Source organism: Coenobita brevimanus, chromosome 84 (assembly GCF_032717465.1).
Source record: "Coenobita brevimanus isolate Jiangsu-jjx chromosome 84, ASM3271746v2, whole genome shotgun sequence".
Lineage (NCBI taxonomy): Eukaryota > Metazoa > Arthropoda > Malacostraca > Decapoda > Coenobitidae > Coenobita > Coenobita brevimanus.
The window spans coordinates 49,442,414-49,468,547 of NC_137037.1; the positions used below are offsets into that span (position 1 = coordinate 49,442,414).

General features: G+C 43.3%; 2 protein-coding genes across 2 annotated transcripts; both read right to left on the reverse strand.

Moving 5' to 3' along the window:
* Window positions 1-1,136: 1,136 nt before the first annotated feature.
* On the reverse strand, window positions 1,137-5,441 carry LOC145410184 (hydroxysteroid dehydrogenase-like protein 1). Its single transcript, XM_080280383.1, has 6 exons — window positions 5,198-5,441; window positions 4,711-4,833; window positions 4,211-4,324; window positions 2,606-2,826; window positions 1,911-2,084; window positions 1,137-1,145 (listed from the first exon to the last, which is right to left on the reverse strand). Exons 1-6 carry the CDS (start codon window positions 5,439-5,441, stop codon window positions 1,137-1,139), a joined length of 885 nt encoding a protein of 294 aa, XP_080136509.1.
* A 12,273-nt stretch (window positions 5,442-17,714) lies between these two features.
* LOC145410005 (inactive hydroxysteroid dehydrogenase-like protein 1) lies at window positions 17,715-25,434 on the reverse strand. Its single transcript, XM_080280214.1, has 9 exons — window positions 25,368-25,434; window positions 24,754-24,911; window positions 22,943-23,065; window positions 22,539-22,652; window positions 21,923-22,143; window positions 21,125-21,254; window positions 20,143-20,240; window positions 19,230-19,366; window positions 17,715-18,632 (listed from the first exon to the last, which is right to left on the reverse strand). Exons 2-8 carry the CDS (start codon window positions 24,908-24,910, stop codon window positions 19,268-19,270), a joined length of 942 nt encoding a protein of 313 aa, XP_080136340.1. The 5' UTR covers window position 24,911; window positions 25,368-25,434; the 3' UTR covers window positions 17,715-18,632; window positions 19,230-19,267.
* Between the last annotated feature and the right edge of the window lie 700 nt (window positions 25,435-26,134).

The following is a 26,134-nucleotide window of genomic DNA, read 5'->3' on the forward strand; positions in this document are numbered from 1 at the left end:
GCAACATGACCTTTGACCTTGAGTGACCTTAAAAGGCCACATGTAAGATTACGGTTGAAAACGGTTGAATAAATAAATTAACTATTGTTGGGCAAGGTTTGTTGTGCCTGGCATCACTTGTTCTTTTTATGAACTTGTCATGTCTTTATTATAAATATATTTTTTTTTTTTAACTATGTTATTTATTAATCTTATTATAGCTGTCTTTGATTTAGCAACCCATATGTCAGAGTAATTTAACGGGATGTCTCCACCTACTTGCAAGAGTGCCGTCAATGACAGGCAGTAACCGCTGATAGCGACAGCCACTATAGAAAAATACTGAACCCCAGAGGCAGAGAAATGCGACCCAGAGCATAGCAATTGAAAAAGATGGGAAGAAACAAGAAAAAGTATCACAAAACCGCATCATTCCAACTCTCACTTTCTACCACTTGTGACTGGCGTTGTCATTCTCTCACTTTCTGCTACTTCTTCTTGGCTCGTTCTTCTGCCACACGCTTCCGTTCTCCTTTCAACAGTGCATGGACAGTCCATCCGAACATGTTGGTGCAGAAGCGACGACTGAAAATCTCATCCATAAGGAATACCTGAAACAAATTAAGAAATAAAATGTTAGAATAATGGATATATGTGGTTCCAGTGAGTGTTATTCTTTGCCCTGAAATGTCAACTTCATTTGGGTTCGGTTTAGGCTGAAATAGGAGAAGGTCCCTACTTAACTCACACTATAGGAGTTGGAGCGGGGCGCCTTCACGTGGTGGCCCTAACATGACCAGACGGTGGATGTGTCTGGTTATACAAACGTTCTGAAACTCTTTTGCTATCTCCCAAAAATGGATGACAGAAAGAAGGATGAAAGCAGTTTTAGTCTACAGTCCGTCGAATTCATGTTTCAAGTGAACCTTGAACTACAATAATGAGTCAATGAACCAATTGTAACGCGTTCGCTTTATGATAAATCAGTTAAGTTTATTGGATGGCAAAGCATCCCTATCATTAGACGAGGACATTTGTACTTCCCTAGAGTGGCAGTGAGACCCGTACCTCAAGACCGTGTGGCCAGTAGCCCGTGGTGCGACCAGAGTGGCCAAGGGTGGCCAGGGCACTGGTCACGTAGGTTTTGGTGGTGGCCACTAAGAAGCCTGTGAATAAACGGGAGTTAATTAGGAATGTCTGCAGTGAAGAAGTCTTCATTATTTCATTGTGCTATTAGGTCTGGCCCTTACGAGGAGCCTACACTATACCTGACGAGGTGCCTACACTATGTGACACTGCAAGCTGGTTGGAGTAGCTGTAGAGTTCACCCGGGAGCCAAATTTCCCTGCATCACGCCATGGGAAGGACCCTGGTTCAAACTGCTAAGGCGTTGTGTACCACAAGGGGGCGGCGAATCACTACACGGTATATGTACTGTATTGTACCTGTACACGGCCCCACAGAAGCAGTTGTTTTCCTGTGGTTTGCTCGGCCAAATAGACCGGGGTTAAACACCAGCACTAACACGTATAGAGTCAGACTTGGTGTATGACCAAGATACGTATGATTATTAACTAAGGAGAAGACAGCACGACGGATGTGATAATCTATGGTGTATGATGAAGTCCCAAGCAATCCCATATTCTTGCACTACCTTTTAACCTGTACTATTAAAATGAATGGGCGAATATGTATGCACTCTGCCGAATTCTGTCTTCAACTAATCACATTTGAGGATTAAGCATGATTAGCATCCATTAAGGTGAAAGTGACCAGTCCCTCGTATTACTAACTCCTCTTATAGTCCTGACATGATAGGCGAGAGTGACCTGTTGCTCCGCCCTGAGTGGCATTATGTGAACTATAAACCCCAGCCTTTCCTCGGACTTCATCCTTTATGTAACATATTGGGTTGGAACTCTTTAACCCACCTGACCACCAGGCAGCATTACCAGTATAAAATGAAACTGCTTACTTGGTTTTCTGCAGAACTCGGTGAAGTTGGTCATGTTAGTGATGACAGCGGCTGGTCTGAGGGTCTGCACAGTGATGCCAGACCCACGGAGCTCCCAAGACAGCGATTCAGAGAAGAAATCCACAAATGCCTGAGAGTGTGAACAAACATATGTTGTAGGTTGTTACAGCTGCCACTACCGACATAACTTGTCTCAGAACAGTGCCTTATTACAAGCATATTTCAATGAAGTCTGTCACTGAACACACTGTCATGTGCTTGAGTATTGTTATATTTACTTGGTTTAGTAAACACTTGACGACTCATATAACCAAAGGCATAAAATTCCTCATCTATTTACACTCCCATGTCATGAAGCCACAATAATACTGCAGCGCCATCTGTTGCTGCAGGATCGTGACGTCTCTCAATTGTAGTCCTAAGTTGCGTATGTAAGATACTGTGACTGACTGTTGATGGACATGATATGGTATCATTCCCCACACAGTATAATATGAACCTGTGCCTTCATGAAATCCCTATCCATGTGTTACCTTACGAGGTTCATATGGCAATTGAGCTCACTCTGTCTCATGCTGGGGGCTGCGGGGCTTACAGTAATTAAAGTCTCTAAGTAATTTCATCCAACAAGACATACGATGGCGTTCCCACCTTACTTGCGGCATAAATGCCTGCGTATGGTACCGGGAAGCTGGATACTATTGAGGCGACATTGATGATGGCGCCACGTCCTCTGGCCAGCATGCCTGGCAACACCAGCTGCGTCATGGCCACCACCGACGCAACGTTGACGTTGACGTGGCCCCACACCTCATCCTCGCTGGCCTCCACAAACTTCTTGGGAGGAGAGAATGCCACCCCAACGTTGTTCACTGGGGAGGCAAGGAACAGTGTGACGTTTTTCTAGGAGACATAGGAGGCTTTGTACCGTATAGTTCTTTGTGATGTATTTCCATCTTACCACGAACTTCTTGGAAGAAATGAGAACCGTCTCAACGTTGTTTATAAGACGGGAGAGACGGTGCATGGCAAGAAAGTTGTTAATAAGTAATTTGAATTTCGAATGTACAATTGATGCATAGCCATCAATGGTACAGTGACAGGGAAATGAGTTTTGAGAGAAGTGTAATTGATTATACATTTGTTGGGAGAAGGATGTGTGTGTGTGTGTGTGTGTGTGTGTGTGTGTGTGTGTGTGTGTGTGTGTGTGTGTGTGTGTGTGTGTTTTATTATCACGAATGTAAGGAATGGATTGTGTGATCACGTGATGGAATTATGTAAAAGGAAGTTGAACGGAGATTGCACGGGGAAGACTTACAATGGATGCTGAAAACGAAAGAATGTTGATGGAAAGAGTTAAAAAAAAAAAAAAAAGAAGAAGAAAGATGAGGCCGTAGATAATTATAAGCAAAAGATAGAAAAGCGGTGTTAATGAATCAGGAAAGAATGAGCATAGAACACATATGAAAAAATACGCACAGAAAATGTTTGATTGCAGTGCTGATAATTAGGGAGCAGAGAATGGTGGAATAAGGAATTATGAAGCCCAGTGGAAGAGGTGAGGAAGTAGGAAGCCCAGTGGAAGAGGTAAGGAAGTAGGAAGCCCAGTGGAAGAGGTAAGGAAGTAGGAAGCTCAGTGGAGGACGTAAGGAAGAAGTTGGTGACGTGTATGTAAACTTGAGGTTACTGGCAAGAAGGACGAGTTTTACTGAAGGTATGAAACATTTTTTTTTTTTTTTTTTTTTTTTATGTGTCCGACTCTGGGGATAGACTTCACAGCCCGCTCTCAAGGCCCAGTAATCCTCCTACATACCATACACCTCTCTGCTGTTCAGTGGAGTATTTTATGTTTACCACTTGCTGAACTCAAACGATTTTATTCAGCTTAGGAGGGACCATCTGTAGGGACGGGGTCATAAACAATACCTATCTACCCCTTGATTACCTCATGTCCTTCCCCAAACTGCATAAAACCGCTTGAAGGTGGGAAGAAAAAAAAATGTCTTGGAGTAAAAGGGGGAATGCAAAGGGAAACCAAGGATAATTTTTATGTTTGCTGGATGACGGTGTTTTGAATATACTTGTAGTTTTCTTCGATGATTTCTCAGCGCCATTTCCTCAGCGATTGATTTGCAAGTTTAACTTTTAAATTTCTTTTTAAATACCTCGTATGGTAGTGATAAAAGCCATGTCGATATTAAATACATATACTTAGGCACTACGAATTCTCCTTTGCCAACAAGTCCTTGGTCTCACCCAGGATGCCGATGTTCTTGCCCTCCACGTGGCGGGCGATCTCCTGGTAAATAACTCTGCCGTGGCTGAAGTCCACCTGTACAATCTCCGTCTCCACACCTGGCGACTCCTCCCCTGGTGGGGTGGTGAAAATGGATTAAATAGAGCTTGACAACATGCATGGGTTATTATATAGAATGGATTTTTGTGTACGTGACTTTCTTTCTGTGTGTGTGTGTGTGTGTGTGTGTGTGTGTGTGTGTGTGTGTGTGTGTGTGTGTGTGTGTGTTATGAAGGAAACTTTAAATGGCCGTATATGAACTTCCTGCTTATCGCTTACACTGAATGCCATGGGAAATCCTGTAAAAAGAAGTAGCAAAAATTGTGCTTCGTACATTGTTTTCTGTGTTTAGTGTTTGTCATACAGTCAAGTAAAGAATTTTTCAAGACCCAATGATGAGTTGGGTGACGTTGTTGAGTTTGTAGATGTTCCACACACACACACACACACACATACTTACTGATAAGCTGCTTGACGTTGTAGAGTTTGTCTTTGTTGCGAGCGATGAGGAGAATGTTCATGCCCCGTTGTGCCAGCTGCCTCGAGTACTCCTTCCCGATGCCGTTCGTGCACCCCGTCAGCACTGTACACACACACAGAGTGATGTAAGGAATAAAGTGACTCTCTCTCTCTCTCTCTCTCTCTCTCTCTCTCTCTTCTAACGCTGTTTCATTGCACACTGCTTTTCCGAGCTCTGTGCTATCAAGGATTCTCCCTTAACGCTGGCACTCACCACCTGTTTGACTACACACCCTAAATTCAAGGATAGACAGATATTCCACAAGCCTTGCCTTGCTTACAAACTAAGTCTTTAAAAAGCAATGGCTCTTCTTTGGCAGAGTGATTCATTGTATTCTCCTTTTTGACATTATTATTATTATTATTATTATTATTATTATTATTATTATTATTATTATTATTATTATTATATGTGGAGTAGGACCCACCTGCCCACTTGCCGCCATACTTGATGGGCAAGTTGTCTTTGCTCAGCCTCGCCCACACAAACTTGCGCAGCGCCGCCACGACGTCCAGCACGATGTACAGCACCCACCTGGCCACCCACACCAGCCCGAGGAAGGTGAGGACATCCTGTAGCTCCATACCTGCCGAAGACACTGACGCTGCACCACACCTGACCGTCCACCTGTCTGTGCACTCAGTGTCTGACGCACCATCGTTGCATCTCATGACGGTAAAGCAAGACGGACCGCCCACAGCTATCACGGGCTTATCTGGGTTACAGCTTGATGATGTTTTACTTCAGATTTCTTACATGCTTGTGTGATTTGGGAGCTTATATTTTTGTATCTATGTATCTGTCTATCTTTCTATCTGTCTGTCTATCCATCCATCCATCCATCCATCCATTCATCTATCTATCTATCTATCTATCTTCCTATATATAAGTCCATCTATAATTTTTACATACCCAGGATCTCAAGGCAATACCAGTTCAAAGAAACGTCGCAATTCCGAACATTAATCGGCCTTCCCATGTCTGCTTTTAAAAACTCTTATCTATGAAGACAGCGAGTGTACATGGCCAAGCTCTCCAATCCCATGATAACGTTAGACTCTGGATTTTACGACGATGATGATGAACGAGAAATAAACTGCTATGAGGACGAAAATCTCCACCTGTATGAGTGAACTCTAGTCTAAATGCAGTTTACATACACGGCCAAGAACATAAACTGAAAATATAAACTGCAACAAAAGACAGCAGGCCTTCAAGTCTGCAACAGGTCAGCTCTAAAAATGTCTTTCTTAGTCTGTCTTTCCCTCTGCCTATGACCTCCAATCATTTAAGCGCTATGTGTCCAGGTATCTCGGAGTGAACGGATCTTGAATCTACCTCTCCTCTGGTTTGTTTTACTTTGAGAGAACAGCTTATAGACTCTTGGCCTTTGTTTCTTTCTTTATTGCATTTAAAAACTACCACATTACCATGATAACGCGCACTGTACCGTGGAAACAACTATCGCTTAGCTATCGTTATAAGTGGTGCATACCTTCAGGCCTGTGTGAGCTGACAACGCAGCAAAGAGTCACGAGTCGAATGAAGGGCACAGATAAGAGATAAATGTAAAGAGAGAGAGAGAGAGGGAGAGAGAGTAGAATATGCAGTAATCACCTGTCCTTCAAGAAACTTGCTGCATCGCATGTGTACTTGTATGTGTGTGTGAGTGTGTTTGTGTATATGTGTGTGTGTGTGTTTTGTGTGTGTGTGTGTGTGTGTGTGTGTGTGTGTGTGTGTGTGTGTGTGTGTGTGTGTGTGTTTAATCTACAGTTGTTCTCGTGGCAGTGGCTGTAAAATCAAGTGTCAGATTATGTATGAGAACAAAGCTACAGAGAAAAACTGCACATATAGCCTGGTGATGTCAGCTCAGGGAAGGTTTGGATGTGGTAGTTTCACCTCCCACCGATAGCCAGTTAGTAATTAGAACCGATCACGCCTCCATGCATAGGAAGTCTATTATGAGGGAATGATGCACAATACACCAATGATGCACACCCTCTCAGTTACTCCCATTTATTGATCCGAAGGAATTAAGGAGATGGTTACTGTATAGCCATTTTGATGCTTTTTTTCTTGAGTTACAGGCCTGGTCTGCGATGGTCCTTCTCGAAGATCTTTGTCATTAGTTTCCCTGATGTGTGATGGGGAAACTTGTGCCTGTCGTCATCACGAGTCCTTCCTTTTCTCGTGTCCCGTCCTCTCATTTACCCATCTTTCACCGCCTGATCATTTCACTGCCATCTTGTGGACTGTGATGGTGATCTGCCAGCTGTTACTCCTTCTTGCTTGTTCTTTGTCCAAGGGTCTTTTGAACGAAGCCAGTTACTGTCCTTATGGCCGAAGCATTTATCACTTTGTCGATAAGGAAGGCCTGAAAAAGTTACATAGATATACAGAGTAAATGAGGTAAAGTTGAGCTTCCCTGTTTATATTTATTTATTTATTTATTTAGCTACTTGTATCATCCCACCACAAGAATTAGTGATAAAAGATTTGTAGTTTTCTTACCTGGACACCATGTGGCCAGAAGCCTGTGGTGTGACCAGCGTGGCCGAGGGTGGACAGGGCGCTGGTCACGTAGTCGGAGGCGGTGGGTGCAAACAGAGCTGAAAATTAAGTAGATTAGTTACTGCATACCTTACTATTTATTCTCTCTGACAAGGAGAGTATGATTTCACCCCTGTTTGCTTGTTTGTTAGTTTGTTTGTCTGTTACCGGAATTACTCAAAAACTAAAAGGGAGATTTGGACCAAATTTGTTGGGTAGATAGCCCATGTCCCAGGGAACAATCGATTAACTTTTGGGACCGAACCGGATCTTATTACAGATCAGGAAAACATTTTTTGTGAAACCCTAATTAATGATGAGAAAACCTAACCCATTATGAAGAGTGATTTGGCAGTTACGTTGCCCTTGTCAGAGAGATGCTTTCCACTGAGTGCCCCTCTGGTTTATTTATTCAACTATTTCAGCACAATGTATCTAATCAACTTAAAATGAAGGGATCCTGATACTGGCTCCTGCCTTCTTGAAAACAACCATATTTTAAGGGCTTTGAATCTCAGGTAATGTCTCTAAAAAAAATAAAAAATGGAATGGTTATGCTGAGAACAAAAAATACATTCTTGCCATGAGTGTGTTCTTACTCCCCCCCCCCCCACAGGTGACAGCAGGTGACATGGACTTTCAAAGGATCTAATGAGGACTTTGTGGACTTTCAATGGGTCTAATGAGGACTTACTGGACTTGGTGACTCTAGACAAATTAGTGGCGACTAAGCCTGGTCGGATGGTCTGTACCTCCACGCCCGTCCCTTGACACTCCCACCTCAGCGACTCAGAGAAGAAGTCACCGAAGACCTTAGGGAGAGAGAGAGAGAGAGAGAGAGAGAGAGTGAGAGAGAGAGAGAGAGCAAAATTAGTTTCAGGAGCAATAATAACAATGCTCTGTTCACTTTAACTAAGAATTAAGAATAGCCAGCTGTGGAGATGGGTGTGTTCGTACCATCGTCACAATCCTTGCCATATGCATCTCCATTAAACCATCTATTGTACATCTATCCATCTTTTCACTAATGATAGTAGTAGTAGAAGTAGTAGTAGTAGTGTTTGTAGCCCTAGGTTCATCTGAAACAGGAACCCGGCGAACTGCAGGCTGATGTTGCCCTTTCTTCGACACTCCACCATCTTCCTCTCGGGGGATATGGAGGGAGTTAGGGATGTTTGTATAACCAGGTAGCTCCACCACCCACTTATATCAGTGCCACCACGTGAAGGCATCCCATTTCAGCACCTAAAATAATGATAAGCTGAATATTCTGCACCATATGTCGGAATTCCATCCATATAATACACTATTCTTTATCCTCAGTTCTGTGGACAAGAAACAGTTGACGTGAGAACAACATTATTTACTTTGGATGCTGAGTATATGCCGGACGGGAAGCCAGACGCGATGGAGGAGACGGTGATGATGGCACCTCGGTTTTTCGCCAGCATCTTGGGCAACACCAGCTGCGTCATGGCCACCACTGATGCCACGTTGACGTTCACATAATTCCAGATGTCATCCTCGCTCATTTTTACGAAGGGCGTGGGTGGGGATACGACCATACCGACATTGTTCACTGCAGCAGGAAGAGTCACCGTGAGAAGGCGTAAATCCCGTAACTGTCACTGTTACAGGAGAGGAATATGAGATGGTAAAACTGAGCATTGTAATAGCCAGAGTTGTTGTTCTTCATTTCTTTTCCGCTGACAGACAAAAGGACTGGACAGCTGGAATTATAGATTGGTCAAATAGTCTTAAATCAAAGTTAAACCGCTGAGATATTCTTATTCATAACGATATCATTTTTACTCTAATCTGGCCTAAAACTGCCATCTCTTCACCTTGAATACTGAGTTGTGGCAATAGTTTAGGACTAGGATCTGATGCTAGTCACGAAGCATGCTATGAAAAGGATGTAGAGCCATAGTATTGTCTCATCCTACCAGCCACTGAGATGCGTGAAATAAGCTACAGAAGGACAAAAATCTGTGCCAGGTCAAAGAAAAAGGGCATATAGTATGTCCATCATAGAAAACAAGCTATGATTCTATACCGTGGCTTGGGGAGGGCGTTGGTCTCACCTAGGATGCCGATGTTTTTGTCCGTGAGGTGGCGGGCGATCTCTGGATAAATCACTCTGCCGTGACCGAAGTCCACCTGTACAGTCTCCGTCTCCACACCTGGCGACTCCTCCTCTGTTGGGAATTTTAAATATTTTGTAAAAATAACATCTGCGATATTACAAACTTGTCACTGTAATCATCGTTCAGCAAAACTATATTAGATTTTCAGTGTCTAGATTGACGAAAGAACTAATAATATACACCGTGAAAAGTGCTGAGTGTAAGGATGTAATAATTTTGGTACCAGATGCTTCATTTTTGGAGAAGAAAAGCGACGCACATTCTGCCGATCTCATACAGAAAGCTACCTGAACCACGTTACCTGTGTATGCTACGTGTCTCTGAATTGCTGCTTTGTTATCCTTATCTTCCTTTCATAGATTTAGATATCATAGTCCTAGTCTTTAGAACAAACAGCCCCGAAAGGACCATTAACTCTGCTGCTGTTCATTGTCCTTCCTGCTCCTTGGCGGACACTCGGCGAGGTACTGTAACTTACACCAGACGCTACACTACCTGGCGATCATAGTCAAGCTTGTGGTGTTGAGACGGCCTCCTTGGGTGTGTCTGTGTCTTCGGACGTGTGGCAGAAGAGAGGAAGGGAAGCAGATGGAATAAAATGCATGGCCTGGCAGAAAGAGAAGTGTGAATGAGAACAAGAAAAGGAGGTGAAGGAAAGGTGTGGAAAGAGGTAGGAAGAAGGGATGAGTACACAATAAAGATTTTAATTACCTCTGATACCTACTGATAAGCTGTTTGACGTTGCTGAGTTTGTCTTTGTTGCGAGCGATGAGGAGGATGTTCATGCCCCGTTGTGCCAGCTGCCTCGCGTACTCCTTCCCGATGCCGTCTGTGCACCCCGTCACCACTGTACACACACAATTGACATCACAGTATGTTCATGCATTGAGAAAGTGGTATTAGCACTCTCGGTATCCCGTAACATTTTCAGTTAATGATTAATAATGACCCATCTTGGAATATATGAAAAACAAAAACAAACTGTCGATCGTGATGAAGTGACAACACTCTTACGTAAATGTTCAAGGGTTTTAGTTACCTAAGTTAGGCCATTTCCAGTGTGTAACCGATACATTATTATATCATTAGTTTTGTAAAAGTGTGTGTGTGTGTGTGTGTGTGTGTGTGTGTGTGTGTGTGTGTGTGTGTGTGTGTGTGTGTTATAGTTTCATTTAGACATACAGACAGGACATCACTACTCTATCATAGTCGATTAGCCTATAGCAAGAACTGAAGCCGTGCAAGGCATCAGATGTTTAATACACCCGAATATAACAGGAATAAGGTGTCACGTAATGCATCAGTTTAATGCAGTTGAATATACGAAGAAAACCTGTGCAAGGCATCAGCAACAAACCAGTTGGAGTAAATTCACAGCCCCGCAGTATGTTAGAAATGTAAACTCGATGTCTTTTCACATAATCCAAAGCACGGGCATCCCTATAGACTGTTAGCTGACATCACTGACACTTGTCTCCCCCATAGGGTCGGTAGGACGGACATCCCCATCATCAAGAGGTTATGTGGTTGCTGGTGTATTTAACGACACCATTAAGAAGTCATCTAATAGATATCTGCTACTTGTCCTTCCTTTTTTTGGCTACTAGTGGTAAGTAAACGGTGGCTCCAGTAACATCATTCATCAGGTGAGACCACAAGTCAACAACTTTCCGTATCTACATCACAGATCAATAACTGACCTGCCCACTTGCCGCCATACTTGATGGGCAAGTTGTCTTTGCTCAGCCGCGCCCACACGAACTTTCGCAGGGCCGCCACGACGTCCAGAACGACGTACAGCACCCACCTGGCCACCCACACCAAACCCACCACGGCCAGGACATCCCAGAGATCCATCTTAGTCGATGGCTTTGACGCTCACGAGATACACCCGACGGCCTTACTGTTGCCCCACAGAATGAGGCGCCCACCCTTCTCACACATGAGTTGGTCGTTAATCATCATGACGAGGCAGAAAGTACCTCCTCCCACCTATCAGTGGGTTAGGGTTATCTCCTCTTCTTCTCCCCTTCACCCCCTACGCTAACCCTCTCTCCCTCTGCTATCTACACCCCCTCCTCTTCCTCTCTCATGCGGCAGCATATGTTTGCTAATTCCCCCCACCGACCAGGTTGCGTACTCAAACTTAAATACTGTTTTCGTCGATAAAGTATGATTTTGCTACATTTTGTTTAAAATGGCCACTTGTGAGTTTTGGGCTGAAAGAAGCTGAAAATATCGACAATTACATTTTTCGTTGTATCGGCATAAATATTGTATAAAAATAACTTCAGCATAATATGAAGTGCTTATTCAACAATGTCATGCTTTGATTTAACTGTAAATTAAGATAACCGTAAACAGTTTCCAAAACACTATGAAAAGATGGACGGTCTTCGATACAGTACTTTCGTTACTGTATTTACGGCTGAGACGGAGCATAACATTGTTCAGCAAGTATTTGATAAGTGAGATCTATTTTCAAAGACATTTTTCAGTTTTAAGCGCGATCTGTGTCAATATCACGAAGATCATCACTGTCAATATTTTCAGCTTCCACATAACCCCAGACTGCCAGGTGCCCAGTTATCGGCATGGGTATCATTTATTCTACCTTCGCTCTACGATTGGTCTTTGTAAAAATTCATTTGCATACTTATATATTTTTAGTATCATGTGTCTAGCCATCTACCTACGAAGTGATCCTGATATCTTGTTTTCCAGGTAACGATGACAATGCAATGGCTAGCTCTCAGGCAATGTCTCAAGAAAATATGATAATCATGATGCGAATGGAGAGTATTAGTATATCCTATTTTTTTTTCAATGAGGTGGCGTCAATGACAGGGGCTTTTCAATGGGTCTAATGAGGACTTACTGGCATGGGCCAGTTTGGTCATGTTGGTGGCGACATATCGTAGTCTGATGGTCTGCACAGTCACCGCAGACCACGGCGCTCCCACCTGAGGGATTCTGGGAAGAAATCCAGAAAATGCCCTGCCAATAGAGAGTAAATATAGCATTAGGATTAAAACATTAATTAATGCTGAAAACGAATATTTACATCTGTGTCTAGATCTCCTCAAAATTATCATCCAAACCCTAATTCCCAAGCAATAGATGGGCCGATGAAGGACACAGAAAGAAACGGAAAGAATAAAATTGGGAGAACTATCAAGCATATTACCTGACTGAAAACCGAAGGGTCGAGAGTTCACACCCCGCCCGGGTAGCTGCACTGCTGGGAGAAGTAGTACTCTCCAGTCACCTAGCGAGGTTATATGATCGATCAAGGTCTAGCTCGGGAAATTCATCTCTCTCTCTCTCTCTCTCTCTCTCTCTCTCTCTCTCTCTCTCTCTCTCTCTCTCTACTGTATATGTTTCTATATATATATACGGTGTACATATTGCATTTGAAAAGATTAACGGAGACTGGAGATAAATATGATTCCCGAAACAAAACAGCGAGATAAGAGCAACCATCTGGTTCTTTGGAGTCGGCATAGAGATATGAAGCAGACCCGATGACACCAGCCAACAGCCCCACACACGGCCAGCACACTCACTCTCTGGGCAGCACGGCCAGCTGGTGCACGTGTCATTTCGCCTTGCATATATACCTACACGGCTTCCTTGCCATATACCACACCTTTGCATTGTTCAGTGCTGACTTTTTCCATCATAGATTCATCCATACATCATCACTGAATATAAAGTTGCTGTCTACAATACTATATCAGTAAACTGGATGAACAAGTCCAACTCTCCTCATACAATACCATAATTAAGATGCAATTTGTTTATTTTTTTTCCATCCTGCATATAGCCATGTATGTCTTGGTAGTATCTGCGCTAAGTAGCCAGATAAATTGATGTTTCAAATTTGCCAGGCATCATCGTATTTGACGCTCCGTGATGACTTACTGATATTTCACACATTCCATTTTGTAGTGATTATCTGACCAACTCCCTAACGCCAGAGTTAACCGATACTCCCAGTCCTTCACATATGAAACAGGTCAGCTCTGGAACTGTCTTCCTCACTCTGTATTTCCTCCTGTCTATGACCTCCAGACTTTTAAAAGCAGTATGTCTAGGCTTCTCAAAGTGTACTCCTACATACATAAATACATGTGAGGCCTTTGACATTCCCTCGGTTTCACCAGACCATTGGAAGTGTCAAGAACAGCCAAGAAATGGGAAAAAAGAGGCTACTGTTTTGAGTAACTGCGAATGAAATAATGCATTCTTTGGTACTTCGGCACTTCGGCCAAATGGATATCTTCTCGAAAGCGTCCTGAAAACATTAAGGTATCCGAAGTAACTGTACTAAATGCCGACACATGCATGCGTGTTGGAGCCTTTAAAAACGAGGACGAAACTGAGTGAATAGTTGTGACTGCATGCTTACCTCTGCTGCCATCTTAGTTTTGATGTTTTGCCAAGAAGAATGTGGATTGTCTCCTCAAAGAAAACAGTGATAAGAGAGCTATTGAAGACATAACAAATGACGTTTGCATAAGTGAAATGACATACAGAATTAAATCATGAATTGATGTTGGGTTGCACATGCTACAGAAAAATCAAACATCATCACATACTTCAGAATTTGCAAACGAAAAACAGAACATGGAAGCTTGTCTACGCCTTGGGGCACTAAGTTTTAATAATACGGTCGTTAGTCTCACCCAGGATGCCAACGTCCTTGTCCTTGAGGTGGGCAGCGATCTCCCGGTAAATAACTCTGCCGTGGCAGAAGTCCACCTGTACAGTCTCAGTCTCCACACCTGGCGACTCCTCCTCTGATGAGTAAAAAATATATTTATGTTTAGTGTGTTTCATAGATTCTGCGGCGACTGTCTTAAGCCTCATCAGTAGGGTCTGTGGCTGCCAGATTTTCCCAGTACCTGGTTTCCTTTGTGTGTGCCATTTATGCAGTTTTTCTAATCCAGACGATTTTATTAAGCTTAGTGAAGTCACAGCATCTCATAAAAATCGTCTGGATAATCAAACTTCCTTCTTATGACTCTAGTATGATAATTTTTACAAGATTGGAACTTAATGGAGGCAATTTTGACCTTCACAGGGTCGGAACAACTCTCGTATTGTATTTTAGTTAACGTCAGACGATTTTATTAAGCTGAAAGTAAGTCATAGGAAGCCTGTGTTAATACTGGTACCATAAACCCTCTCATGGTTAGGGAAAGACTAATATTTCATCCTATCTAATGCCAGACGATTTGCTTCAGCTGAGAGGGAGTCACAAGAGCCGGAGTGTTGAAAAATGGATGAGTGATGCTACCTTCTAGACTTACTGATGACCTGCTTGATGTTGCTGAGTCTTTTGATGTCACACACACACACACACACACACACACACACACACACACACACACACACACACATACTGATAAGCCGCTTGACGTTGTTCAGTTTGTCTTTGTTGCGAGCGATGAGGAGGATGTTCATGCCCCGTTGTGCCAGCTGCCTCGCGTACTCCTTCCCGATGCCGTCCGTGCACCCCGTCACCACTGTAAACACACACGGACAGAGGGATTCCTAAGCCCGTGATACAGCAGATGGTACACAGTGTAGGATATGACAAAAATCATGAGTTTAAGTCGTAATTCAGTTATAATGTAAGTTAAAATATTACTTAAGTTTCTCTAAGTTATGGTACACTTAGCTGAGAGACATGAAAAAGACTGTAAAAAGCGGACAGATCATAATGGAACTTCAGCATTCCTTCTGTATCTACAAGAGCACAAAGGCTGATACTTCCAAGCTTTGGACAATAAACTCCTGAACTCGCTACACCAAGACAGGATATAGCAAGGTAGTGATATGAAGTTGAAGCATATGTTCGTTTATGAATCACAGATCTCATATATCTTTAAGCTTTTACGTCAGGGGGAGACCTTTACACCTCTGAACTAGAAATATCAGATTGCTCAGGTTAGTATGATGGTAGCATGGACTTGAGTGATTTTATTGCCAATGAATCGATTAGCAAGAGTTAGGTGGCAAGACACTGGCTCTCACCTGCCCACTTGCCGCCATACTTGATAGGCAAGTTGTCATTGCTCAGCCGTGCCCACACAAACTTGCGCAGCGCCGCCAAGACGTCCAGCACGATGTACAGCACTCACCTGGCCACCCACACCAGCCCGAGGAAGGTGAGGACATCCTGTAGCTCCATACCTGCCGAAGACACTGATGATGCACCACACCTGACTGTCCACCTGCCTGCGTGCCCAGTGACTGATGCAAGGCGTGACATTGAATCTCGTTATGAAAAAACAAGAAGGACTGCACACACGCATCACAGGCTTATCTGGGCTGAAGCTTGATGTTTTATCGCAGACTCCTTTCATGCTTGTATGATTTGTTTGTTTATAATTATCTTTCTATATATATCTTATGTATGCATGTGTGTCTGTCTATCTATCTATCTATCTAATTTCGAGTATTAATCCATCTTCTCATGCCTGCATTTTAAAATTCACATCCATAAAGAAAGCAAATGAACGTGGTTTAGGTCTTCCGTCCCATGATAACGTTAGGCAAAGGATTTTAGAACAATGATGATGACGATGATTAATTACATGTATGAGAAGATGGGGCAGTGGATTCTAGGACGATAGGACGATAATGATGGTGATGATGTATTGTCTTATTCCGCCACCGAGCTACGGGAAATAAGCCACAAAGAGGGCTAAAACATCGGCCCATATGAATGAACTCGTCTCCATGCAGTTTACGTACAGTATATGGTCATGAATATATAAATAAATAAATAAATATCTATCTATCTATCTATCTATCTATCTATATACACACAAACACCTCCTTTCATAATGGCCAAGTTCTGGGACCGGCCTTTCTCGGTACCATCCATAATTCAGGTGACGGAGAGACACTGTATGCTCAGAATGTGAACGATCAAGCAATTTGTGTTGGGGAAAAAAAATCCAGCCTCACTATGAACACAACTTTACCCAACGACAGTACTTTCCATCGATGCTTCAGCACACAAACCCGGTGCTCTCTCGCCCTCTCTACTCTCTGACTGTGTGGTGGGCGTGCAGGCTACAGGAGAGACAATACTACTAGTCACCACGCACGCATGGGTGGGTTCTATAATGATCTGTATCGTCTGGAATCCTTGTAATCTTGAGGTTTACAGATTTCACTTTCTTGCGTGGTGGTCACAAAATAGTTTCATAAATAGTAGACGTCCGCTTTCTGTTTTTTTTACTAAGCCTCCCTCAGTGTGCATTAGATAAAAAAGAATAGAAAAAAATTAGTAACGTTCTGCCAAATAATTTCTATAAGACACATAAAAGTCCATTAACACTGCGGCAAGTGCCGAGGTTAGGCTATAACGAAAGTGAATTTTAAAAAGTCATCTTACCTCAACATGAATCGTCCAAAATCAGTTTGTTTACATATCGTACTGTATACCTAAATCTTCCCCCCCCCCAAAAAAAAAAAAGATAAAAGAGAGAAACATATATAAAGAGAGAAACAGATAAACAGTTGAATCAAAATGGTGTATTCATAATTCAAGACAACTGGAAATGAAGAAGGAAAACAGGAATCAATATTTTGCCTTTTTTTTTTTTCATCTATGTGAAGGTTGAACCAGTGCTTTGTGGCTGTTCTTACAACTGATACCTTTTTCTGCAGGCGTTTATTTTTTTTATTCGTTGTTTTTGCTGTGTGAAAAACTGATCATTCAGGTGTGTGGGCTGGGTTTTGTTATGTGATGCGTAGTTCTCAAGTACAACATTTTTTCGTCTATACGTTATATGATTAGGGGTATATTGTGCTCAGTTATCTCCTACATTACTTAACAAAGGAGATTGCAATATTTATGCCTAGATAAAGTGAACTGGGTGAAGTTTTGTCTGGGCTCCACTATACTCATTTTACCCTAACTTGGCCTACAATTGCCATCACTCTATCATGAATGCTGAGTTGTAAGATTAGACTGGCACTTGAGTATGGTCCTAGTCACAAAGAAGTGTAATGGAAAGCCTCTAGAGCGGTGACATTATCTCTTTCTGCCCCAGACCTACATGAAATTAGCCATAAAAGGGCAGAAATCTGGGCCAAGGTAGAGAAAAAGTAGTATAGATTTATTTGGGATCAGTTTTCAATTTTGACCTGGTGAAACACCTGGTCAGATGTCCCTGTAGTGGATGCAGGTACCAGATAAAAATGCAGTTATAGAGAGCAGATAAATTTATTGGTATGTTAAACGCAAATGTATACAGTATACTCTGATAAGCTTATTAAATGCAGACTCAACACTGGTGATATGGATGATGGATTGTTAATTATCTTTCTTACGTTGCTGGGTACTGTCATGAAAAGAAATTCGTCGACATATCCTTGCTGACTGTGACGATGGAGGGTGTTAACATGACTTTGTGTTGTGTTAGTAACATGAAGCACAAAACCAAAGAGTATGAGAAGGTCGGGAGGAATTAGAAATATGACAAATAAGACACAAGCCTGGGAGGGGATTATCAGTGAGTTGTTGGTCTTGAAAGTACGTGTATGACCTTCCCCTTTTTTCCTAAGGGATGGGCCAAGAGGGGACGACTAGAGGGAGTCAGAAAAAAAAAAAAAAGGGGAGGGGGAGGGATGAGCTGCCAAATTATTTGTTCCCCCACAGGAAGGCAGGGAGGCACGCACATTTAAGAGTGGCAGGGGAGTGGCATGGCGTCAGTGTCATGGAAACGATGGCACTGGGGAGACTGGTTTCTGGAGAGAGTGGCTTTTGGCAAGTGTGGTTTTTGGGGAGACTGGTTTTGGGGGAAAGTAACTGGCTTTTGGGGAGGCTGGCTTTTGGGGAATGTGATTGGCTTTTGGTGAGAGTGACAGGCTTCTGGTAACAGTGACTGGCTTCTGGTGAGAATGACAGACTTCTGGTGTGAGTGACGGGCTTCTGGTGTGTGTGACTGGCTTCAGGTGAGAGTGACTGACTTCTGGAGAGAGTGACTGGCTTCTGGTGCGAGTGACTGGCTTCTGGTGAGAGTGACTGGCTTCTGGTGGGAGTGACTGTCTTCTGGTGAGAATGACTGTCTTCTGGTGTGAGTGACTGGCTTCTGCTGACAGCGTTCCTCCTGGTTGTCTCTCTTCAGCACGCGACACTCACTGCAGAGGAACGACACAGAACACAGTATAAGACAGTGGACAAATAGCGATATGACAGCGCATCACAAAACAGGCAATCCATATTAAACGCTGGGGATGGTTGCCAAAATATCAAAAATTTTCCATTCACTTGGTACTGCATATTGGAGGAGCTGGCGATTTAGCTTTCTAGGTGGCTATGGAACTTTGTTAGCTTATTTCAAGAGGCTCAGTGGCGGGAAACTAAAATGCTGTGGCTGTACATTCTTTCCATTGCACTTCTTCGTGACTAGTATCTTATTCTTGTGTTAATCTATGGTTGCAGCTTGATTTTCAATATGGAGGTTGTCAATTTTAATCCAAGTTAAAATGAAAGGAGTATACAATTTACTGCCTTTTACCAGACCTTTCTTTTATCAACACAAGGTGCTGGAGAGGGACGCCTTCACGTGGTGGGACTGATATAACCGAGCGGCTCCTCTGCCTGGTTATTCAAGCATCCCTCCACTCCCTGCCTGTGAAAGGAGCATATGGTGGCCTGCCGGAGATGGGCAACTTCAGCCTGCGGTCCACCGGGTTCACGCTTGAGATGAACCTGGGGCAACACCAACTACTTACAGGGTTAGATTAATTCTTGGTGGAGTAGGTCAGTTAGTTTAATCCTCCTTGATGGCCTCCTTCCTCAGCAGTTTGTTCCACACGTCGAAGAGAAACATCCTCCCCTCCCGACTGAACATCTCATCCGTAACAAACATCTGCGGGGGAAAGGGAAGTGATTGGCGACGCATTTCTTTCATTTAATTCACATTTTTTATTCTTGCTTCCTTCAGACGATTTTTTTAAAGGTCAGGGGATTTTTTTTTAACCGGAGGGGTTAGATAGAGCCTTATTGTGGTCAGGATTGTTTTTATTTATGTTTATTTATTTATTTATTTATTTTTCTTTATGGAGGGGTCGATAAAGCGTTCATTTACTCATTTACTAATAAACGGCTCCCCAAAGCTGAATAAAATCGCCTGAAGGTGTCAAAAAAAATAAAAATGGACTAATAGGCTCAGTTCCAAAATCACTAAACCCCTTAGGCACGATAGTTATTTTGAGGTACGTACAGCTGCGGACATAAACACCGATCCACCCCATTACGATAAATAAGGAGACAGTGAACATTAATTTTCGAAACCCAGTAAAGCGAACTACCAGCTTTTCAGAATACCGTGACTGAAATTCACAAATGTACGACTAAAAACTCTGACTTTTCTGTCCTCAGCTGTACATAAAGGTGCTAGAGAGAAATGCCTTCAAGTGGTGGCACTGATATGACCCAGTGGTAGAGCTGGCCGGTTATACAAAGGTCCTTCTTTCCCCTTCCTATTCCCGACAGGAGGTTGGTGGACTGCAGAAGAAGGGGAGCTCTGACCTGCAGTTCACTGGGTTCACGTTCATATGAGCCTGGGGTTACAACTACACCAACTACTATTACTGCTACTACGACTACTACTTCTACTGCTACTATTACAACTATATACTTGACCTGAAGTCCATGTGCCCAGTAGCCTGTGGTGCGTCCAGCGTGGCCAAGTGTGGGAAGGGCACTGGCCACGAATCTCTCTGGGTTTGGCACAAAAGTACCTGTCACGGAGAAGAGACATCAGCCAGGTGCACATAACAGGTGGTACGTAAAGTAGATACGGACTATTTATTAAAGTGCACACAGCTCTACGTGCACATAACAACAGGTACACATGACTATAGATGTGAATAAAGTACACACAACACCAGGTACACATAACAGGTACACAAATTATGTACAAAACTAGGCACACATGGCAAGAGGTACACACAAAAGTAACTTCGCAAAAAAAACAGACATGCACACAACACTAGGTACACATGGAACAGTTACACATAAAGTACAGTACACACATCACGGTACACACACATGAGAGGTGCACATGCCCTAACAATGAACAATGCAAAATCTAAGGGCTCCCAGAATCAACCCACTGACTGATTGGATTTCTCTGGCTGAATAAAATCGTCTGGCGTTAGTCTAAATAAAATTCCTAGATGTACCAATGGGGAAAAAAATTGCTCTAGTTTTTTTTTTCCCTAGCCTCCATTGCAAGACCGAAATATTTTAAACAGGATTAATGAAACCTGCTTCTAATGTCTAAAAAAAACTCTTGATCACTCTTTATATTGCTGAGTGAACATGATCGAGAGGAACACAAACTGATTATGCATTTGGTGTTCAGTTAAACCTGTCTCAGTGTACAGAATAAGAGGAACACAAACCAAATATACATCTTTGTTCAATAAAACTTTTTCTCGTGTGAACAGGAACACGGGAGGAAATAAAATACGTTTCTGGTGTTCAATAAACCACTTCCCACTGTGCAGGAGCACAGGGGAAACAAAAGACGCTTGTGGTGTTCAATAAAACGTGTCTCAGTGAACAAGGACGTGAGGGGGAAACAAACTGAGTCCACCAGTCTGACCAGGGCGAGACTCACTTGGTTCACTGACGAACTTGGAGTATTGCGTCATGTTGGTGGTGACGTAACCTGGTCTGATGGTCTGCACGGTGACGCCAGACCCACGGAGCTCCCACCGCAGTGACTCGGAGAAGAAGTCCACGAAGACCTGCAGTGCCATCATCATCACCACTATCATCATCATCAATATTATCATCATCTTTATAATCATCATCATCACTATTATCATCATTATAATCATCATCATCACTAATATCATCACTATCATAATCACTGTCATCATCATCATCATCATCATCATCATCATCACCATCGTCATCATCGTCGCAGTTCTGGTTTCAAAGCAGGAGCAGGAATTATTCGAAAATGAGAAAATAATAACACATTAGAGATGGTGTTTTCATCTGAAGGAACAAATGAGCTGTTGTTACATGAAATTCAGTGAGCTTAAGTAATGTAGGTCGACATGAGTCTCCTTGGTTATTAGTCAAATCAGCCCTCCAGTTTGAATGAGCTTCGCCATCAATTGAGCGGAAAGGGTTAGGGGTCTTTGTCAGATATAAACAATCTACCTTCCAGTCAGTCAAATCAACCCACCAGTCAGTCAAATCAACCCTCCAGTCAGTCAAATCAACCCTCCAGTCAGTCAAATCAACCCTCCAGTCAGTCAAATCAACCCACCAGTCAGTCAAATCAACCCTCCAGTCAGTCAAAGCAACCCTCCGGTCTGGCCATCAACTAAGCTGAAAGAGGTTTATAGGTTTTTACCAGACGAAAATAAGCAGACTATAGAAAGATGCCTCGTGTTTACCCCACCTTAGTAGCGGAGTAAAGACCTAGGTAGGGTACGGGTTGGCTAGACGCTACGGAGGCCAGATTGATGATAGCCCCACGTCCCCTGGCCACCATCCCCGGCAACACCAGCTGCGTCATGGCCACCATCGAAGCCATGTTCACGTTGATGTGGTTCCACGCCTCGTCCTCACCCACCTCGACAAAGTGCATGGGATGGCTGGTGATCACGCCCACGTTGTTCACTGCAGACACGTGGGAGAATATCTGGCTTAGAAGTGCTTTATTTTTTAAGGGGTTCTGCATGTCAACTGCACAGAAGTTATTAATGTTGATAATCAATAAGGGTTTCGGAGTTATGGAAGAGGGGTTGTGCAACTCTAACAAAAATAGACATGTTATCAGCCCCACAAGGATCATTAAAGAAAAGCAAGCCTATAAGTGTAAGATCTGAAAAAGGGAGGTTCGGTGGCCTTCTCTGACTTAAAAGTAAAAATTAACAGTTTGGATTGAATGAGGGACGTCAAGAGGGCCAACCAGTTTTTTCTAAGTCCTAATTATCCCCTAGAACACAACCAGGAGCAGTCAGTGTTATAATCCATCTCCCCCATAAAATACCTGGACTAAAATCAATGCACACCTAGGATACCGACGTCCTTATCAGCCAGGTAGCGAGCGATCTCCGGGTAAATCATTCGACCGAAGCTAAAGTCCACCTGTACAGTTTCCGTCTCCACCTCGGGCGACTCCTTCTCTGGTGGATGAAAAGTGGACGTGAGACCCCGAGAACAACAGTGACCTATTTATCCGTCATTTATTATTTATCGTCACAGTTGTCATCCACATTACTTTAACTGTTTATTGAGAGTTTTGGGAAAGGATTATTATTTTTTAGTATATTACGTTAACAGTCCTATCCATTGAGACGCAGCCACTGACTTTCATTTTTCAGATATCTCAGTTTTCATATATATTGATTTAACTTCTCTCTCTCTCTCTCTCTCTCTCTCTCTCTCTCTCTCTCTCTCTCTCTCTCTCACTTACTGATAAGGTTCTGTATGTCATCTAGTTTATCGTAGTTACGGGCGATAAGGAGGATGTTCATGCCCCTCTTGGCCAGCTGCCTCGCGTACTCCTTCCCGATGCCGTGTGTGCATCCCGTCACCACTGAAAAAAAAAAAAAAGTATAAACAAAAAGAAAGAAAAAGAAAAAGAAAAAAGAATAAGAAACAAAAAAAGAAAAAAGAAAAAGAATAAATAAAAGAAAAAAAGAAAAACAATGCAGTCTTTGTCCTGTGCCTTTGTTCTTTGTAATATAGGAAACTTCGTAACACCATTTCCATTGCGACTTATTTTCCATGTTACACCTTAGCATTCTTTTTGTATGTTTAAGAAGTAATCATAGTGACGGGGTTGATGATGACTATATTTAATGGGCTAAAAAAATGGCGATTAATGTGAACAATAGGTGATCTTGCTGAGGAGCAAACCCTCCCTCTTTCCCTCCCTCCCTCCCCTCCTCACTTCCCTCCCCCCTTCTTCACTCCTTCACACCTTCCCTTCCCGTCCTCCTCTCCACAACTTTCCTCTCCCTCCTCATCTCCACATCTTCCCCTCCCTGTATCTCTCCTTCCCCATCTTTCCTCCTTCCTCCTTCTCTCAGCACCTCTCCTTCCTCCCTCCTTCTCTCAGCACCTCTCCTTCCTCTCTCCTTCCCTCCACACCTTTCCTCTCCCAGCTTTCCCCCCCTCCTACATCCCTCCTTCCCTCCCCATCTTCCCTTCTTCCCTCCCCGTTAAGAGAGCCACTTGCACCCCTCACCACGTATGAAATGGGTAAGTTGAGTGTGGAAGCACTTGAGACGAGAGAGGATGCGTCACTGTTCCTTGTAAGGGTCGAGAGAGAGGCTGAGTGGGAGTGTGGGTGGGGGTGGGGTGTGGAATGGCTGGATGTGGAGTAGGTGTGGGGTGGGGAGAGGGTGTCCCTGTGGTGGGGAGGGTTATATGACGTGTGGAGTGTATGTGTTTGGGGAAATTTGAGAACCTGGATATATGGGTGTCTGGGTGTGGGGTGTGGGGTATGGGTGGGGATGTGGGGTGAGGTATGGTGGTGTACATGTGTGAGGGGGATATGGAATGTATGTGCAGAGGGAATTATGGAATGTGTGTGTTTGGGGAAGGGGTTATGGTAAGGCCTTATGGGTGTGGCGGGGTGTGGGTGTGAGGGATGAGGCGTCGTTCTGGGGCGCAAGGACACAGGGTGATTATGATGATGAAACAGGTAAATATCTCTGCGTCTTGCTGTGTATTTTCCTTGTTTGTAAGTGGACCTGTGATCAAGGTAAAGGAGGAACGTTAATACCTACCGACAACACGAGAGTCACAAAGCAGGCATTCATATCCCACTGTCACAGTCTTCTCCTAGATCACAACCCCCAGCCGTCAGCGTTACATTCAGGTCCCTAACAAACACACTATAGGAAGAGATAACCATGAGTAGCCACCGCATTTACCAGCTTATGTGAGAGCTATAAATGGGTCAGCTAGAAACTCCAGTCAAAATTAAGTATCGGGGGAGTAAACATAAATAGTACAGTGTATCTTATCAGCTAATCAGTAGGCAGCAGGTGTCTGATAAGGGCGACTGTGTTATTAAACCGGAAATCGTACGAAAGGGAGACTATCACACATTTTTTTCACATCAGTATTGAAACACAAGATGGAAGGCAAACTAATCTCTCTTCACACAGCTGCTAATTTCATCAAGCAGTTTCATCTATTTCCTATCCTCACAGGTGTTTAATGTTCGTCCATACCCTCGCGCACTCAGTTTTAAAATACCTGCGTGGCTCTCACCTGCCCACTTGCCGCCGTACTTGACAGCCAGGTTGTCTTTCGTCAGCCGCGCCCACAGGAACTTGCGCAGCGCAGCCACGACGTCCAGCGCGACTTTCACCACCCACCTGGTCACCCACACGAGACCGAGGACGGCGAGGATGTACTGCGCCTCCATCCTGTGCACAAAACAAGCTTCCTGTACTCCTGCTACTCCAACTTACCTAAAATTGCCATCTCTCCACATTGAAAACTGAGTTGTAACAATGGATTAACACTGAAATATGATGATAGTCACGAAAAAGTGCCATGGAGAGAATGCTGAGTGGCACCATTGTCTTTTCTTTCTTTTTCTTTTTCTTTTTTTTTTGTCACTGAGCTGCCTGAAGTAACCTGCAGAGGGACAAAAATCTGTGCCAATTTAAGGTAAAGAAAGCGTGTATATATAGAATTAATTTCCTATTGTAACTCTGTCTCGAGAGTGCAGAATTCTCCTTCATCTCTAGTTGTTTTTCCTGTTAAATCACACGTTACGAGGGGAAAATCCCGTCACTGTATGTTTACAGGAAGAGACAAGGAAAGCAGTATGCAAAAATCCTTTCGTTAATCCGCACACTAAAGCAAATGTTACTTACGCGGCGGGATTGATGGCAGGCGTGTTTGTGAATCTATTATCTCAAGCTCCCCAGCTGAATCCCACCCCGTCTACCCACTTACTGAGCCGGGCACAGTCGAGCTGTCAAATGGGAAGACGCTAACTTGACGCTAGGTTCACAAATCTCCCCAGACAGCCAGAAATAAGCGCTAACACCTCAGAATCCGCCAAAATATTTATATGTAGAATTCTCATATATTTATACCGTAGACATCAGTATTTCGCTTTAGATAGATGAGGACGTATTTAGGTCTGTTGGTCTCATCGCTAACTTGAGCGCCTCAGTAGGGGTGCCATTTTAGCTCCCTTGGCATCAGATGTGAAATAAGAAGTCCTCCGCTTCAACTCTCGATGAGATCAAGCGATATTATGGAGAATTTATTAGGATTTGAACATTGTTTCCATAGACTGCAGCATTTTCCTATCTCTTTATGGAGCTTAGTGCACCTAGCGATCTTCTAGCGCCTGAGAAATTACTAACCTTGAGGGCGAGAGGGTACACATCTCACCCCGCCCTTCACACTGTTGCCACGCCGGGCCCAAATGTGTAGACATGCTTGTGGTCGTTGCTTGTCATAACTGTGATCTGTTTTACAGGGAAGCTTGAGGAAGGGAGAAAGCAGTCTTTCTTATGCCTCTTACTCATCCTAGATAAAGACGTTTTGCTAACGAGAGTAAAATTATCTTAGGTTTATATGCGACAGATAGATAGATAGACAGATAGATAAGGACGGACAAAGAATAGTG